At 42.7% G+C, this 17,579-nt stretch overlaps 1 protein-coding gene across 1 annotated transcript; it reads right to left on the bottom strand.

Moving 5' to 3' along the window:
- Positions 1-311: 311 nt before the first annotated feature.
- GPA33 (glycoprotein A33) lies at positions 312-11,298 on the bottom strand. Its single transcript, XM_050915158.1, has 7 exons — positions 11,256-11,298; positions 7,171-7,322; positions 6,029-6,239; positions 5,317-5,475; positions 1,719-1,832; positions 1,068-1,191; positions 312-393 (listed from the first exon to the last, which is right to left on the bottom strand). The coding sequence occupies exons 1-7, from the start codon at positions 11,287-11,289 to the stop codon at positions 312-314; spliced, it is 876 nt and encodes a 291-aa protein (XP_050771115.1). The 5' UTR covers positions 11,290-11,298.
- Positions 11,299-17,579: the final 6,281 nt, after the last annotated feature.

Raw genomic sequence — 17,579 nt, forward strand, 5'->3', positions numbered from 1 at the left:
TGACTGGCTTCTTTTTTCAGAATGTGGGAAGTCTAGAAGACTGCTTATTTTTGGATGACTGGGTGAAACAGTGCTTCACATGCATGTTTCTGCTGTGAGGTTATATATTAGGATATAACCTCATTGTATGTTAGGCACTTCTTTCCAGGGAGACAAGGATATTCTCTCCCAGAACTTGAAGGCAGAGCCATTAGCTTTCATTTTATTATTCCAAAAAACCTTCTTGCAGTAAGAAAGAGGGATTGATTTCTTTTCTACAGTGGTGTCTGTGCCTCAGCAAATCCTGAAGATGGCATTGGCCTCCTGCTTCTTCATTCATCTTCAACATCATCCTCTGCGCTCTGATTCCTTGTAGGCATCTCCTTGGAGGGTTCATTTCTATCTTCTCTCTCCCTAAAACATTGTTCAGGAGTAGAGATGTTAATGAAAACCAGCTAGAAATTTTACTGAAGAGATTTTGTGTTAGAATGGTTTTAGACTGCTCTAAGCTGACCTGCAAGTGTACCAAACTGAAATCCATAAATTAAGACATGCTAGTGATGCAAGAGGTGTGAGAGCTACTTTTTTTTTTTTTTCCCCATAGCATGTATGTAGAGAAAGGGTGACTGGTGTATCTTTTCTCATCCCACTTTTCTTCCAATGGTCTGTTTCCATCATGAGAATAAACAAAAGGTTTCTGTCTTGGAGTAATAATTCTGAATACAGAGCCTCATGGTGATTTAGGCTAGCAAACACAGAAACAGCTATAGGGACTCAGAGAAATGAGACAGTCTGGGCTTTGCTTACCGAGTAGCTGTGTGTGCTTGACTGACTTGGGCTTGCTAATTCAGTTCCAAGGTTTGAATGTTTGGGTTCTACCCCAGAGACCACAAAGGTGTCTGGTAATATTGGGCATATTCTGTGAGAAGAGATGGGAGCCACTAGGGTAGAAACTGAAAGGAGAAAGCAGTGCACACTTTCCTTGATGTCTTTTTTTCTCCGGTGCTTTCCACTCCATATGTTGATGCCAGAGGGAGAACGTGAACCCTTCATATATTCCATTCACTTTTCTAGAGAAAGGTACTTACGTCATCTCATAGTCCTTGTCCTTGTCCGCCCGACAGCAGCAGCAATAGGCTAAAACACCAATAACTATAATTGCAGCAACAGCTCCACCAATGATGCCAGCGTAAAGAGCTATGTTCATGGATGCTATACAGGAAGAAAAGAATTAGTCCTTTGCAGTGAGAATTATATCGAATGCAATCAGCACAATCACTGGACTTCAAATCCCACCACCAGAGGTCAGATCTCACTACCAGATCCAGACTGAGTGGAAGCCACATTTATTTGTCTACAGCAACTGAAATTAATTCTGTACTGGATACCTGATAAGTCTGCAGGAGCAATCAGTTAGATGGTGATAGGGAGGAGCTCCTCGATCTGAACAACTGCACTTTATCAATAAAGTTTAGATTCAGACTTTGGGGGCTCAGGCCTATCTTACTCCACACTTTTTTTTTTGTCATCTGTGAACTAACCCTATGAGTTAGTGAATGCTCTATGAGCATGTAAACCAATGCAGAGAATCTGTCTTAAAGGTAGAAAAAAATGTGCTATTTTTTTGAGAGAAAGCAGAATTTTATACTTCTGTCTGCATTGCCTCCATTAATCCTTTGCCACTTAGCTAGGGTACTTTCTCTGGTACTACTCTTCTAGTAAGCAACCCTGTCTCTTACGTGGCACAACGCTGACTGTCATGTTGCAAAAGTTCTTTCCCACAATGTTTGTTGAAGTGCAGATGTAAAAGCCAGAAGTATCCGCCGAGATGTTCTTCAGAGTTATTTGTTCCCCTGTTGCAAAACAGAAACCCAGTCCAAAAAAAGAAAAGAATTAGGGAAGGAAGTGGGGACAGCAGCCCTTCAATTCTAGCCCCGGGTAGTGGGAGTGATGAGAGGTTATTAAAGCTGATGGATTGCTCCATCTTGCTCAGGAGCTGCCATGCTAATCCCTAGGTTTTAGTGTGATTTGTGGGAGGACAAACGGAAGTGTGCTGTTTTGATTACAGGGAACGTGTGGCATTTGAACATTCCTTTTAGAAAGAAAATTGTAGGTGGAGGGTAAAGAAGTATGTGTGCTTAGTGGAAGCTCTTTTGCAGTGCATTTTGCTGAGCAACGTAAGATGGCCCAAACCGGCATCGGGCTTTGAGAACTGGCCGTCTGATGAATTAACTTGTAAAACAACAAAAAGCTCTTCAATCCTCCGGTTTTTAGGATTTCAGATCTGAATTGTTTAGCAGTGGGGGAAATAGTTTTCTAGTCTGGAGAGGTCATGCAGGCTGTGAAAATAAATGAAGGAAAAGAAATGCAGTGACATGGGATTGCTGTGAAACTAATGTTTTCTATCCACCTAACAGAGCTCAGAACCATATACTAAAGCTTAGCTCTGTCTGCTCAAGCAGTCAGTTTTTGTTTGTTACATTTCCAGCTGACATTTGTATGTGTAGTCCGTGCTTTTTGCTTGTGATCTCCTGATAAAGGTCCAGATTCCTGCTCTACAAGCAAAAGGCTCTGAATACTTTCCAGTGACTTTCCTGTTTTATTTTCCCTGTGATCTCACTTCTTTTCAGCCTACTGGTGGGACTGGGATTCTGTTTAGTCTCTGCTGGCACCTAGCGCCAGATAGTAAAAGAGCATGCAAACCAAATGAAATAACAGACTACATGCTTGATTTTTTTTTTTTTTTTTAGTCTCTACATACTGTCCGTGCTTACTTCTCTTTTTTTTTTTTTTCAGTGTGATGTTTATAGCTTTCAGAGTTGCAGTCAATAACCAGACTGTAAATCCTCCTATATTAAATCAAAAGTAATTGACGGGTGATTCAAATTGGGAAAAATGCGGGTGAGGTACTATCAGTTCCGGAGTGGCTCCTAAGGGGATTCTGCACACGCTGCAGCCCTGGGACTTGCTTGGCACAGGTACTTAGCACAGAAAGAAATCGCTCGTAGCGACAGTAGGGCATCCAGCCAGCTCGGGGCAGAAGGGGACAGTCGGCACACTACTTGGACATCGGTGCTCTGATGAAAACAGAAATGAGGCGGAAATGGATCAGAAGAGACGTCCCAGGGAAGAACAGGATGACGGCAGAAGCAGGCGGGCAGCTGCTGCTGTGAGAGTACAAGTGCCGGTGTGTTCAGGGCTGTGCGTGATCCGTTGGCACCACTTAGTGGCCAGTCCGATGAATAAGGTTTGTGGCCCTGGTGATACTTCGTCTTTTGCATAATTTATGCAAGAATCGGCTAGGGAGTGTTGAATATCCTGTCGAGTCTGATCATATTTAGTTTACCTCCATAGCGATGCTACAATAAGTTAAACCAGGAAGGGTAGGTTCAGATACTCAGTCTTTCTGGAGCTGAACATACCAGGAAGAAACAAAGTTGTTTAAAGGAATAAATCTGAGTACTCTGTCTCTACTATACTTCAAAGAGTATTAAATCCTCATTTCTGTCTGAATAGTTCTACCAACGGTTCTGTCGTGGAAATTCAGTTCCTTTTTTTTCCAGATTCTGACTTAAAATGAAAGCAAATAAAATATGGGGGCGTGTGTGACAGTCCTAAAGAACCAGAAGCCTCTTTTATGCTCAAAGCAGGAATGGTGTAACTGTTTCTCACACCACCTTCCTCTAGGTGAGGAGTCATCTCTGGAAGGAAAGTAGCTTCCAGAGCCAACTTTTGTTTGCCTTCACCCCAGAAAGCGACCTGATCATTGTTGAGCAAGCTGGGATATTGTCCTGGTTTCGGCTGGGATAGAGTTAATTTTCTTCCTAGTAGCTGGTACAGTGCTGTGTTTTGGATTTAGTGTGAGAATAATGTTGATAACACACTGTCGTGGTTTAACCCCAGCCAGCAACTAAGCACCACGCAGCCGCTCGCTCACTCCCCCCACCCAGTGGGATGGGGGAGAGAATAAAATAAAAAAAAAAAAAAACCTCGTGGGCTGAGATAAAGACAGTTTAACAGGACAGAAAGGAAGGAAAATAATGATAATTATTATAATAATAATAAAATTACAACAATAATACTAAAAGAATTAGAATATACAAAACAAGTGATGCACAATGCAATTGCTCACCACTCGCTGACCGATGCCCAGTTAGTTCCCAAGCAGCGATCCGCCCTTCCCGGCCAACTCCCCCCAGTTTATATATTGGGCATGATGTCATATGGTATGGAATATTCCTTTGGCCAGTCTGGGTCAGCTGTCCTGGCTGTGTCCCCTTTCCAGCTTCTTGTGCCCCTCCAGCCTTCTTGCTGGCTGGGCATGAGAAGCTGAAAAATCCTTGACTTGGTATAAACACTACTTAGCAACAGCTAAAAACATCAGTGTGTTATCAACATTATTCTCGTACTAAATCCAAAACACAGCACTGTACCAGCTACTAGGAAGAAAATTAACTCTATCCCAGCTGAAACCAGGACACACACTGATGTTTTAGTTGTTGCTAAGTAGCGCTTACCCTAAGTTAAGGATTTTACAGTTTCCCATGCTCTGCCAGCAAGCAGGTATACAAGGAGCTAGGAGGGAGCAGAGCCAGGACAGCTGACCTGAACTAGCCAAAGGGATATTCCATACCATAGAACATCATGCTCAGTATATAAACTGGGGGGAGTTGGCCAGGAGGGGCGGATCGCTGCTCAGGCATGTCAGTGGGTGGTGAGCAATTGCATTGTACCTCACTTGTCTTTTCTTGGGTTTTATTTCTCTCTTGTTTTGTTATATTCCTTTTCATTACTATTATTATTATTATTCTATTTTATTATTATTATTGTTATTATTTTATTTTATTTTAGTTATTAAACTGTTATCTCAACCCACGAGTTTTACTTTTTTCCCAATTCTCCTCCCCATCCCACTGGGAGCAGGGAGGAGCGAGCAAGCGGCTGTGTGGTGCTTTGTTGCTGGCTGGGATTAAACCTTAACAGATAGAAAGACACACCAGTTAGAAAACTCAATGTTACTCCTCATGTTATGCCCCCCTTATGCCCAGCAATTGAGAAGTAATTCTTTCTGGCTGCTTCCAGAGTGAGCCAGCTTTCTTGCCAGGTGAGAGCTAAAGTGAAAATCTTACTGACCATTGTCACTTCAGGTGACAGTCCTTTTCCCTCTGCTAAGTTACTTGTAAGCGTGTCTTGTATCAAAAGGACAACTTTTCAAAATCCTGGCCAGAGAACTTCCTAGAAAAAGCCTTAAGTGTGTTTTTGTATTTGCATTTCAAAATCTTTCCAACCCTGATCTACAGAAAGCTCAAAGACTTGATGTCTTTAAATTTCCCATACCTTCTGTTGTTTGTAGTACACGGGGCTCATTTTGTACATTGAAGCTTTGCCAGGTATATCTGGGCTTTGGGGAGCCCTCATGAGAAACGCAGGTCAGATTGATTGTGTGTCCATATTCTGCTGTCCCCCAAATCTTGCATTCTGGCTTGGATGGTGCAACTGAAGGAAGAAAAAAGGAAGGAATTTTATTCATCGGAAGTAGTTTTTTGTTTCAACCCATCTCCTGCACCTGTCATTTTTATTCTTGCTAAACAGAGGCTGGTCTTGCACCTACCACCTTCTTCTCAAAGGAACTGGAGTGAACTTGTCTCTAATTTGTTTCTCCCTTGGCACTGGTCAGCCAAGAAGGAATTGTAAGATGCTTTTTGGGATATGTCTAATAGTACTGGGTAACTCATCCTTTGATAACTGGAGTATGACAAGCCACAAGGGGAATGAAGAATGCCCTGTAATGAGGTAAGGGTTATTAGGAAAGTGAACTATACAACTCTAAAGACTATGTTCTACAGTCAGGTATCTAAGGGAGCTGGGTGCTCTAAGCCTTCCAACCTACTTCCATAGTAGTAGGAAAAGGCCAAAGATGGAATTGTGGATGATGACTTCCTGGGGAATTTTTTTTCTGTTAGAAAATCTGTTGTCTAAAACAATGTGGATATTAGAGGAAGGACATTGTTTTGTCTAATGGATCTGGTGTTGCCTCCATCATGCTTACCAAGGACGAAAAGAGCCAAGATTGCAGTCTGCCTGGGGGGGTCATTCCTTAGACGAACGTTGCATGCATATGTCCCATTGTCTTCCATGGTTACTGCATTGATGGTGATACTGACGTCCCCTTTGTTTACATCACCACTAAACTGTATACGGTTTTCATAGCCCTTGCCATACTGTACAAGTCCATCAAAATACCTAGTGACAGCATCATCCTGATAGAGAGGGAGGGAAAATGATCAATCTTAGTTTCTTCTGTGTGAGTCTACAACCTAACTCGATGGATTAGCCCACTCCTCTTAAGAGAAGTGCAGCTTGGAAAAGAGGGCCTTAAACTGCCCTAGTTTGCCAAAAAGCCAAGAAAAACATAGAAATTCAAAAGGGTCTGGGTTTCTGTCTGGAATCCCCTTCCCCCACCTTATCTAAAGTCAGAGACAACTGAGGTCTTTTGCTGGGGCTTATTCACCTTTCCTCTCCATGACAGGACACCGTGAGACTTGTGTGAGATCCATATGTCAATCAAATTCCCCTATGATTACACAAACTCCCTTGCTTTCTTCCAGCAAGGATCTTCAGAGAAGAAACCCTTGGCAGTTACTGCAAGGAGATCTCCAAAGGCTGCTTCCCCTCTCACTAATTCCCAAGAAGTCAAAGAGAACTTTAGAGGTCTCTTTACCTTCAAATACTCCATATGAATGTAGGAGACCTCAAGAATCTCTCCATGTACTATTGTCATCAACTTAAAACTTTTTATATAGTATCAAAGATATGTATATATATAAATATATATATGTATAATACATATACTTAAAAATATACATATCTTTTTATAAAGTATCTGAGTATTTCACATATTTTAATAGATATAAACTCACAGTACATACAGTGATATATCCTCAATACAGAGTTGCAAGACCAAGAGAGAGGAAAGAGAAGGGTGGGGGCTTGCCTAGTATCATGCAATAGATTTGGGATAAATTGCATCTAGAATCAGAGTTTCTGTTTGCATAGTTCTGAGATTAAAGAAAGTCTTGAAGGAATCTTTTTCTTCCAACACACATTCCCACCGACAGTCCTGCTTCCACCTCTCCTCCCACGTCCCTCTTCGATGCCCTATCATATGTGTCTTTATGCAACTTGATTTACCACACTATTGATTTTCCTCCAGACAACAACGTCTCCTGAGGCAACAGGAGCCTCTGTTTTAAAATTACAGCGGAGAGTGACGTTGTTCCCTCGTGCCACCCGTATTTCCTTGGCAGGTGCTTCCACAGTGAGGGCATGAGCAGTCACCAGAACTAGGAAAAGAATAAATTCTGCAGTCAGCAAAATTAATAACATCTGGATTCCACGTTTTGTCTCTTTGGCTTTCTTACATGCCACAATAACCCCACATCCCCTCTGTCATCCATGACATTACCCACTGAGCAACAGGTGATGTATGCTGGGGCTGGCTGACTATAGGAAGCTGCTGCACAGAATGGCTAAGAACTAAACTCTGCTTTCCTTTCCTTGCTTCCCTCTTCTTTACCTGGACATAAATTGCCATGGAGTTTATAAAGATGTATTTTCTTTTTCTGAGCCCTCTTTCAGTGTGACTGACATCCTTTGACAGTTCTAAATGTACAGAGGGAGACAGATAAACAGATAATACAAGTGCATCAGCAGTCTTAAGGATTCAGGCTAAACGAACAAATTGATATTGTCAAATTTCAGGGATCAGAAAAACTGTCAAATAACTTGCCTCAATCCAAGTCCATACAGAAGTGACATTTTGTGCTAGGGAATCAAAACCTGTTCGTGTAATGCCCTGAAAGGACAAAAACCTAGAAAAGCAAAGAGAGCTTGAAAGAAACAAGAGAAGAATAGCTATTCGTTTTTAAAAATTAGTAAGGTAGTAGTCACCTTTCTCCAAGAACTGTAGCTCCTGCCTGTGGAGCACAGGAATAGCTGGGAGTTGAATAAAACAGAAATCCCTCTGCCCTGGTGAAGCATGCAGGGCGCAGGGTAGGTGTTTCTTGTATGCTGTATTCCATTTGACTTGATGCTTAATTCATCATACCTGAGCATTAACTAGTAGCAGGTCTTAGTTATTCTCAGAATTGGGCTGGAGGCTTACCTCTGCCCTGCCATAGATGACCTTCGTGCCTGTGGGAACCTATGTTTAAAACCACCTACTTTCTCCTTACAGTTTGTGTGGTTTGGGGTTTTGTTGTGTTGGTTTTTTTCTTTAATGACACCAAACTGAATCATTTGGAAAAAATCTAAGTCTGAAACCAGTTAAAGAGAGTGCAGGGAGGCAAGAAAGGGAGAGCTGCTCAGAGGCACTCCCATGGCAAAGAGGAACATGGTCCAGTAAGGAGGAAAGTGGAGGAGGGCAGAGACATATGCTCTCCCTGAGAGGGGCATGCTGTGTGTGGCGGTGAAGGTTTGCTTCTGAAAGAACCAGGCTAAGTCAGTGTTCCCTGGAGAGGATTTGACTGAAAAGTTGCCATCTAGCAAGCTTTGGGTTTGCATTCTGCCATATCTCTGTCCAGATTAGATCATAAGGAAGTGTAATGTGTGAGGGAGAGAGCAAAGGACATCTAAATTCCACCTTGAGTTGCAAACTGATTGTGAATACATGCTTTTTTAGACAGGAAAAGACCACAGCCACATGCATTAGGTCAGTAAGAGTAAGCCATTGGCAAGTTGAGCACTACTAGATCGTTGACTATAACAGCAGTGAACAATAGTGTCCCTTAGAACATAACAGCATAGGGACCCAAAACGTTTTGTTGTCACTGCGCTAGGAACCTGCTGGTAGCAATTCAGGGTAATTGCACAGGGTAACATGGGACAGTTGGCACGGGGATCTGCTTTTAGCCGAAGCTCCCGTCTTTCTGCATTCCCTGTCCCATAACAGAGTTGTTCTGTGGTCTTGCAGTGTCAATTAGTTAAGCGTGCGTTTTGGTCTCTTCCTCTGTAACATGGCGGTAGTGGTTTCTGTTCTCTCGGGGATTAATTCATTTACAGCGCCAGACAGCTATGAGAAGGAGACCAGCAGGGCAAAGTATTTCTAACATGGTTTTATTGCAGCCACTCCCAGGTCTTTTCCTGCTCTGGAGCACCCAGTGCAAAGGCCATGTTTGCACAGCCCCGGGGCTCTTTCTGACTGTCGTTTTCATCATGCCCTCTGTATGAGAAACACCTATGAAAGCTTTCTCGTTGCCTGTCACGACTGGATAGAGACGCTTTGCTGCATTTAGGTGAAAAGCACCACTGACTGTCGGGGAAGCTGCATGGTTTCATTCTGGGACGCCATTTACTCACGCCAATTTCCTCCTTCCCCCTTCTCACCACATTTCCCTTCTTCACAAAGTCACCAACAGGCAGCTGGCCATAGTCAGCATGTCTAAAAATTGGAGTTTATTCTTCAGGGGTTGGGTTTTTTTTCTGAGAGAAAACAGAATCTATTCAAAGTACGGCTGAAGGGAGGGGAGGGCCAATTCTGAAAGAACTTCAGAAAAGGAGAGAGGACGATAGCCTATATAGTACTAGAGGGATGGCGTCACCTAGATTTAAGCCTTAGAATTACTTTTTTGTGTGTTAGCAATTAGTATGTGTATAACATTTTAAGAAATTGAGAAAGGTTTTATCTCCCTCTGCTCAACTTAAACATTTGTACTTGTACAAAAGAAGAAAATCAAAGTGACGTGTCTACTTTCACATTCCTTACTGAGTAAATGTTAATTAAAAAAGACTGAAGGGCAATTAATAGAGCTGGAAACAATTAGAGGAATATTTTGTTTGCTGAAAAAACTGAGATTCTGATCAAGCAAAATTATTATTGCTGATTTGTCTTGGTAGATTTGGCTAGTGAGAAAAGTAGGAAAAGTGGAAATGTTTTACTTCACTTTTACAAGGAAGTGCTCTGCCCTTTAATTCCTCAATACTTTACCTCAGAATTTAGCTGAAATTTAATTCCAAAGTGAGAGAGGGGAAACCTCTTAAATGTGAAATTTGCAGTAAAGGTAAGTATTTTGTTTGATTCAGAATGACCATTTGGGGCTTTTCCTTCAGCAAGAAGTTCACAGTACCAGTTATTCACACAACTGCAGTGAAAAGCTGTAGCGCAGGAGAAGTCAGCCTGTGCCGAGATCGTGATGCAGCTCAGTCAGGGCAGCTCTGGCATCCCAACACTGCACCGCCATGTGCTCTGCAGTTTCTCCACTCCGGCGCAGTGCAGGAATCTACTATACCTTCTCCAAAATTTTTTCACAGGCCGGTATTTTAACACTGAATTATTACCATTTCAGTGCTGCCCAAACAGGCAAGAAGAGCTTCACCCAACATAGATATTTCTGCTCTGAAAAGTTTCCCATCTATAATTTGGATAGCATGAAAGGTGAGAATAATGAAAAAGGAGAATGAATACCAATGGTGTTACACAGTTTACATAATGATCATCAAATCATGACCCAAGTCACATTTGTTGCATGTGGAGCACATCCACTTTTTCTAATTACATTAAAGTTTGTGAATTGCCTTCTTGTGGGTCTTATTGTTGAAGTGAGGTTTTCAGGATTTTTGGTAAAAAACCCAAGCGATTTCCATGTGCGTAGCTTTGTTTGAAGCCTGGAAGAAGGTGTAGGAGCATTGGTATGAGAAGACAAGACAGGTTAAAAAGCAGTGGAACCGAGACTGCAGGCTCTGCAAAGCAGGATGAGAAAGGGCAAGTCTGTGATGAAGGCCAAGGGCAAGCTGGCTGATTTATATGCGTTAGTAGGGATTGTTGTGCGTCCCCTTGACGTGACTAATATATAGAGATCACAGGTTGTATCAGAGTACATATAAACAGTAGGATTTAGACTACAGAGATGTACAGTACATGCAGATTTATGTATAAAAGAATAAAACCCGAGGATTTTTCCACTTCCAGCTGAGGAAGTTCCTTCTTCAGAGATAAACATTGTATTTAATGGAAGCCATTAAAACTGTTTTTAAAAAATATTTTCCAGCCTCATGAAGAATAGCGTTCTTCTGTTCTTAACAGCATCTCGCGGCTTCAGGAGATGCCTGTGAGTCTGGACATTCAGCACAGAGATGGTAAACACACCTGCCCGATCATAAACATGAAGGAACTTTTACTAAACAAAAAAGAAACACACAAAGTCCTATGGCGTACTCGGACTTTGTAGTGCTGTTTCCTTCTACCAAACCCGTGAGGACATAACCAAATTAGTACTCACTGGCACTGAAAACGAACAGCCAAAGTCTTTTCATTGCCGTCCTCCTCACCTCTCCTTTGTTTCACCTCAAGGTGCTCTTGTTGTAATCGCTAGGTGGTTGGGTAAGTAATTGGCTTTAGCTGAAGGGCTGCTTCACAGTGGCATCGCAGGTTCACTTCCTCAGTCTCTTTTAAAGTGCTTCTTCTCCGGTCTGCCACTCCCCTCCCAGCCAGAATGACAAGCCAGATCACCAGTAGGCTTTGACATCGCTTGCTGCTCTCTGCCTAGGGGCAGAGAGGAGACTTGTGAACTCCTTCCCCAGTTGTGAACTTTCTTCCCCAATTAAACTGCCTTTCCCAGTTTCTTCTAACACGCAGATACATAAAACAAGAGAAGAGGCAAACTGAAGGGTGCGGTGACTGGGAGTGTACAATACCATTGAAGTCATGCATGTGATGACTTAGGGAGGATAAGCTTCATTCATCTTAAATATTTATTAAGGGAGCCTAGGGCCAGAGTTAAAAAGGTATTGAAGTGTTTCACAATGCAGGCAGCTGCCCACATCCAGGCTTTAAGGAACTAAGGTGCCTAACTCCACTTACTTTAAATACCTGTAAGAATACATAATTTATGAGAATTTGATGACTAATGGGTTACCTAAATATGAGATGCATCTCAGCCAGGTTCTTATGCTCTTATGCCTACTGTTCAACTGTTCCAGTGTGTGGCTTGCACAACAGCCATAGGTACCAAAGGTACTTTCTACCTTTCCACTGAAAAAGGCTGTTAGATAAACTGATCAATGGCTTGTAGCATGCTAGCTACGTATCCATTGAGGCATGTGCAGTGAAAGTCCAGCCACTGCTCACGTATTCTGGATGGGCACTTGGAAAACACAAATAACTGCTACTATAATTGACTGAAGAATAAAAGGAGGACTGATGGCAGCTCAGGCAAATATCTGACATATTACATTTAATTGAGTGCAGCTGGCTAGCATGTCTTTTAAATTCTTCACTGCCAATGGGCAGCAAGGGATGTCTCCATCTGGGATAGTCATCTATGCTCTATTTCTAGCCATTTGAGAGACAAAGTCACTTTTAGGGTGTGAGTGATCATTTTAGGCATCTTAGATGGGGACTTCATGTCTTTAGACATCATTTTCAGATGAAATTAATCATACTTACAATGCAGTGATAATACTGATGAACTCCGATTTGATTTTTGAAGGAGGCTACCTCAAAACTGGGTGTCTACACCAGAGATACCTGTGTTTAGTCCAGTAAAGTGGATCTGGATCTTGGTCTTGTGCTGACCCCATACTTGCATGGTAAACCTGCCAAAAGCCACGCTAAAGACTGCCTTTTTGTCTATATGGCAGTTGTTCAAAACACCCCCGAGACAATGAAACTTATGAGTGACTGGAAATCCAATCCCTCTGATAGAAAGGACAATCTATACTTCCGTGCTTGATACATAACCTCAGTTCTCTTCAAACAAACTGTTAGCACAAAGCGAATTAAGGCACATAAGAGTACAGAAACTGTATTCTTTGGCAATCTTCCAAATGAGGACAGCCAGTAGAAAAATCCATCCTGCTGTATGCGTCTCATCTTCGATAGGCTGCAGGCATTAGGAGATGGCAAGGACCCTGCAAAGAGAGGAGAGCCTTTTTCCAAAAACAGCTTGCTAACCTCTAAATGCTAACTACAAATGACTTAAGATGCAAACAAAACTGGAGCAAGGTCAGTAGTTTCCTTTCTCCTCTTTGGAGCCCACAAGGGTGAGGTTCCTCACAAGGATGAGTTTCTTAAGTTTTTACCTCCTTTAAAGACTTTAAGATCTTTGTGACTTTATCCCACAGCCTCCAGGGAGAGACATGTAGGATCTTTAGCTTCCACACTTTTGATTTTGCTCGCATTATAATATTTTAACTGAATCTGATGAACAGAGGTAGTGACAGAAATGCCATCACTGTACACTATCTGCCCATACTTTCTCTGTTAATTCTCAGTTCTCGACATAACAGCTTTGAGTATTCACCAAAAGAACTTGGCTACAGTCCCTGACAGACACTGTACCAACTTGGTAAGCCTGCCGTTATCCTCTTCACAGAAGTAAGACTGTCACTATCATTTATACAAGCTCTCTTCCCTTCCTTCTCCCCAATAATTTCAAAGCCCACTTGACTGATTTCAGCTAAATTTGATAGACAGATAGTAATCTTAAAGATGGGAAGTTCCTTTCAGTCTCATAAAAATCAGCAATCCCAATTAGTTGAGATAAGAGAGAAATCTAAATTAATGGTACCTCTTAGGCATTAATCATTGTCTTCCATTCCAAGAATCTGTGGTTGCGCAACCGATGCACCTAACCATGGTCTGTCTCATCTCTTGTGCAGCCAGGCAGATAGGGAAATATGATATAGCGAGTAGTCACAGGGGGCAAGAGCTGATGGCTCCGTGAGGGATGTTTATCGTGCTGGGGTGCCTGGACTGCAGGACACATGTCCATTGGAAACCAGGCTTGTTAATCCCACTGCTTGTGGAAATACATGGGGTTTAGTCTGTTTTCTTGACTTCAGCAACTGGCTAGGAAAAAACCCACAATAGAGAGAACTTGCAGAGTTAAGCTGAAAACAGTGCCTATAACAACAGTTCCTCAAATACCTAAAGCAGGTCTGAACTTAGTAATCTTACTGTCTAAAAGATGGTATGTAGGTTAAACACTGCATGTTAACTCTGAAACAAATGCATTGTTTTCACATAAACTTGTCATTTAACTGTCAAAGTAACAAGGTGCATCCTCTCCAAGCGTATTGGCATGTGTCTGGTTCCACTGTACTGGGGCGGAGGGACAGGCACTGGATCTCGCCTCATGGTCCACAACTTGGACAGGCTGTCTTATCTGATGTCCATGCGGAAATACTGGTGTGGAAACAATTCACTGTGGGAACAGTTTTACCCTGCTTATCAGCTACTCAGCTGCATTACAAGTAAATAAGTTGGCGCTGAGATTGATAATGTTCTGTTGCTTTGGAGGCTTGGCTAAATAAGACTGGTTTCCTAGGTATCGTAGAGAGCATATGCTTCAACACCTGATACTTACATAAATCTGATATTAAGACGCTTGTTTAGATGCACTTTATTTATTGCTTTTGTTAGTTACTTCGGCCTAGATTGGAAAAGGTATTTAGACACTTACATCCTGTCACTTTTCCCTGACTGTTCTTGTTGGGGGCCTCAGGAGCTGTTGATAAATGCAGGAGGCAAATGTACAGTTTACCTATGAGAAGTCAGTAGAGCTGCCCAAACAGAAAGACTGGGACAGCTGGCAATTTTAAGAGTTTTTAATTTTGTTTCTGGGTTGACTTTCTTTCCCTGTCTAGTGTGAGCTGCCAAAACTCACAGGCATTGGCACCACAGCTAAAAGAACTGCCATAGGTATCGGCAACACTGCCAAAGCTTTGCCATGGCCCTACTTAGGCTAACGCAGGCCTGTGTCTTAGCATCGGCTGACACACATCAACTTTTTCATCACTCACCCATGGACAATGCAAACCCTTAAAGTCTTATTTTTGCTGATGGCTGCAGCTCTGGGGAATCTTTTTGCTGATATATAGGATTTTTAGGGGATATTATTATCTTATTTAAATGAAACTTCCATTGACATGAAAAGCTTTAATACGAAACTAGGGTAGCTTCATTGTCTTGCCAAAAATACATACTCTGATAAGGCTCGCCTATAAAAGGCAATAAGGATTAATGCATATGTAGCATAGTGCTAACACTATAAATGATAGTAACTCCTGTTAAGTTAAGACAGAGAAAGAGGAACCTTCCATCAAGATCCCATCTTTCCCACCTAAGTGAACAGCACCTGGCCATGTTCAGTTTGGGTTCATCTATGAATGGATACATTAATCACCAATGAGAGATGCCCAACCACTTACAGCTTACTATTTTTTGCTATGTTTGCATGTGTATACATTCATTAGCAAAGATTTCTAGCATACTTGCCTCTGTTCTGCATGGTCATCTTGATCCCATAAAGCAACAACTTGCAACAAGCAGTGAGGAAGAGCTGCCAGGCTGCCTGCTGTCTGTGTGTTCTCCACAAGTCTGCAACATATGCGATCCTATCTGCGTCTCTACATGTGAACGGTTGTGGTGGGCATGGCAGGGCTTTCAGGTCTAGCCATCATCCCCTGCTGCAGTTGTATCCTAAAGATGCATGAACAAGATTTTCAGAAGCAGCTCAGTAAGTTAAAAGCATCAGTTTTTATTGAATGTCAATGGTTGTCATGGTTTAACCCCAGCCAGCAACTAAGCACCATGCAGCCACTCGCTCTCTCCCCCTACCCAGTGGGATGGGGGAGAGAATCAGAAGAAAAACCCCAACCTCGTGGGCTGAGATAAAGACAGTTTAATAGGACAGAATGGAAGGAAAATAATGATAATTATTATAATAATAATCATAAAATTACAATAATAATACTGAAAGAATTAGAATATACAAAACAAGTGATGCACAATGCAATTGCTCACCACTAGCCGACCGATGCCCAGTTAGTTCCCGAGCAGCGATCCGCCCCTCGCGGCCAACTCCCCCCAGTTTATATATTGGGCATGACGTCATATGGTATGGAATATTCCTTTGGCCAGTCTGGGTCAGCTGTCCTGGCTGTGTCCCCTTCCAGCTTCTTGTGCCCCTCCAGCCTTCTTGCTGGCTGGGCATGAGAAGCTGAAAAATCCTTGACTTGGTATAAACACTACTTAGCAACAGCTAAAAACATCAGTGTGTTATCAACATTATTCTCATGCTAAATCCAAAACACAGCACTGTACCAGCTACTAGGAAGAAAATTAACTCTATCCCAGCTGAAATCAGGACAATGGTATGCATGCTCCCACAACATTTAGGTCCTTTGAAAACTCTCTTCTCCAATAAGGGAGTCCATAGGCAAACGTCTTTAGATCACTTTGTGCCTCAGTTAGCAGTAATTAACAAGAACGCATGTGGCGCTGCATTGCAGAAGTGGCTAAAAATTACATTGCCCAGAGGAGGCAGCTGCAGGATCAACAAAATTCATCCTCTTTTGGTACATGAAACCGTTAGGATCTCTTCAAACCTGTAATCAGTAATCCATTTCTCCCCTTGATATGAGACCCGAGATTCAATATACCACTTCCTCTTGTTCCTGCTTGCTCACCCCAGTAGCTGTATTAACACAAGTCCAGGCTATGAGCACACAAAGACTTGAGTGCCTGTTTGACAGCTCTTCCCTGCCATGATGTGGCATCCCTACAGATGTGGCCCCATCCCCATGTGGGGATGCAGCACTCAAGTAAGAAGGAAGGGGGGTATGCAGGCCCTGCCCAGCATGATGCAGCAGCAAAGGTATCTGTGGTATGAGGTAGGTCAACTCTCTTTTCCACTTCCTTTCTTGTTTGCTTGTTTGTTTGCAAAAGGAATCAACAGTGAGATGTCATTGCATGACTCAGAACTGGAGCCCCCAGTACAGGTAAATAGCACTTAGGCTTTCATCTGGTTCTGCCCCAGACCAGCCTGGCCCATGAGCTTTGCTGGGGAGTCACGAGATGGGAACTGGAGGTTTCCTCTTTGAAAAGGCATCGGAGAAGACACAGTGTACCTCAGTCCTAGCTCTTCCAAGAACAAAAATCAGCTAATCATACAATCATAGAACCACAGAATGGTTTGGGTCAGAAGAGACCTTTAAAGATCATCTAGTCCAACCTTCCTGCCATGAACAGGAACATTTTTCACTAGATCAGGTTGCTCAAAGCCCCATCCAACCTGACCTTGAACAGTTCAATGATGGGGCATCCACAATTTCTCTGGGCAACCTGTTCCAGTGTCTCACCACCCTCATAGTAAAGAATTTCTTCCTTATACGTACTCTAAATCTACCCTCTTAAAGTCATTGCCCCTTGTCCTGTCACTACAGGCCCTCGTAAAAAGTCTCTCTGTCCTTCTTATAAGATCCCCTTTAAGTATTGGAAAGGCTGCAATAAGGTCTCCCTAGAACCTTCTCCTCTCCAGGCTGAACAGCCTCAACTCTCTCAGCTCTTCTTCATAGAAGTGTTCTAGCCCTCTGATCATTTTTGTGGCCCTCCTCTGGACCCAGTCTAACAGGTCCATGTCTTGTGCTGGGTGCTGCAGAGCTGGATGCAGTACTCCAGGTGGGGTCTCACGAGAGCGGAGTAGAGGGAAAGAATCACCTCCCTCCACCTGCTGGCCACGCTGCTTTTGATGCAGCCCAGGATACGGTTGGCTTTCTGGGCTGCAAGCACACATTGCCGGCTCACATCCATTTTTTCATCC

The sequence above is a fragment of the Gymnogyps californianus genome, chromosome 1 (assembly GCF_018139145.2).
Source record: "Gymnogyps californianus isolate 813 chromosome 1, ASM1813914v2, whole genome shotgun sequence".
NCBI classification, from domain to species: Eukaryota; Metazoa; Chordata; class Aves; order Accipitriformes; family Cathartidae; genus Gymnogyps; species Gymnogyps californianus.

Coding starts and splice junctions, on each gene's coding strand:
- GPA33 (XM_050915158.1), bottom strand. CDS start 11,289: ATGAAAAGACTTTGGCTGTTCGTTTTCAGTGCCA. Junction 1,833..5,316: donor TGTACTACAAACAACAGAAG/GTATGGGAAATT, acceptor GTTTTGCAACAG/GGGAACAAATAACTCTGAAG. Junction 394..1,067: donor GACAAGGACTATGAGATGAC/GTAAGTACCTTT, acceptor ACAATGTTTTAG/GGAGAGAGAAGATAGAAATG.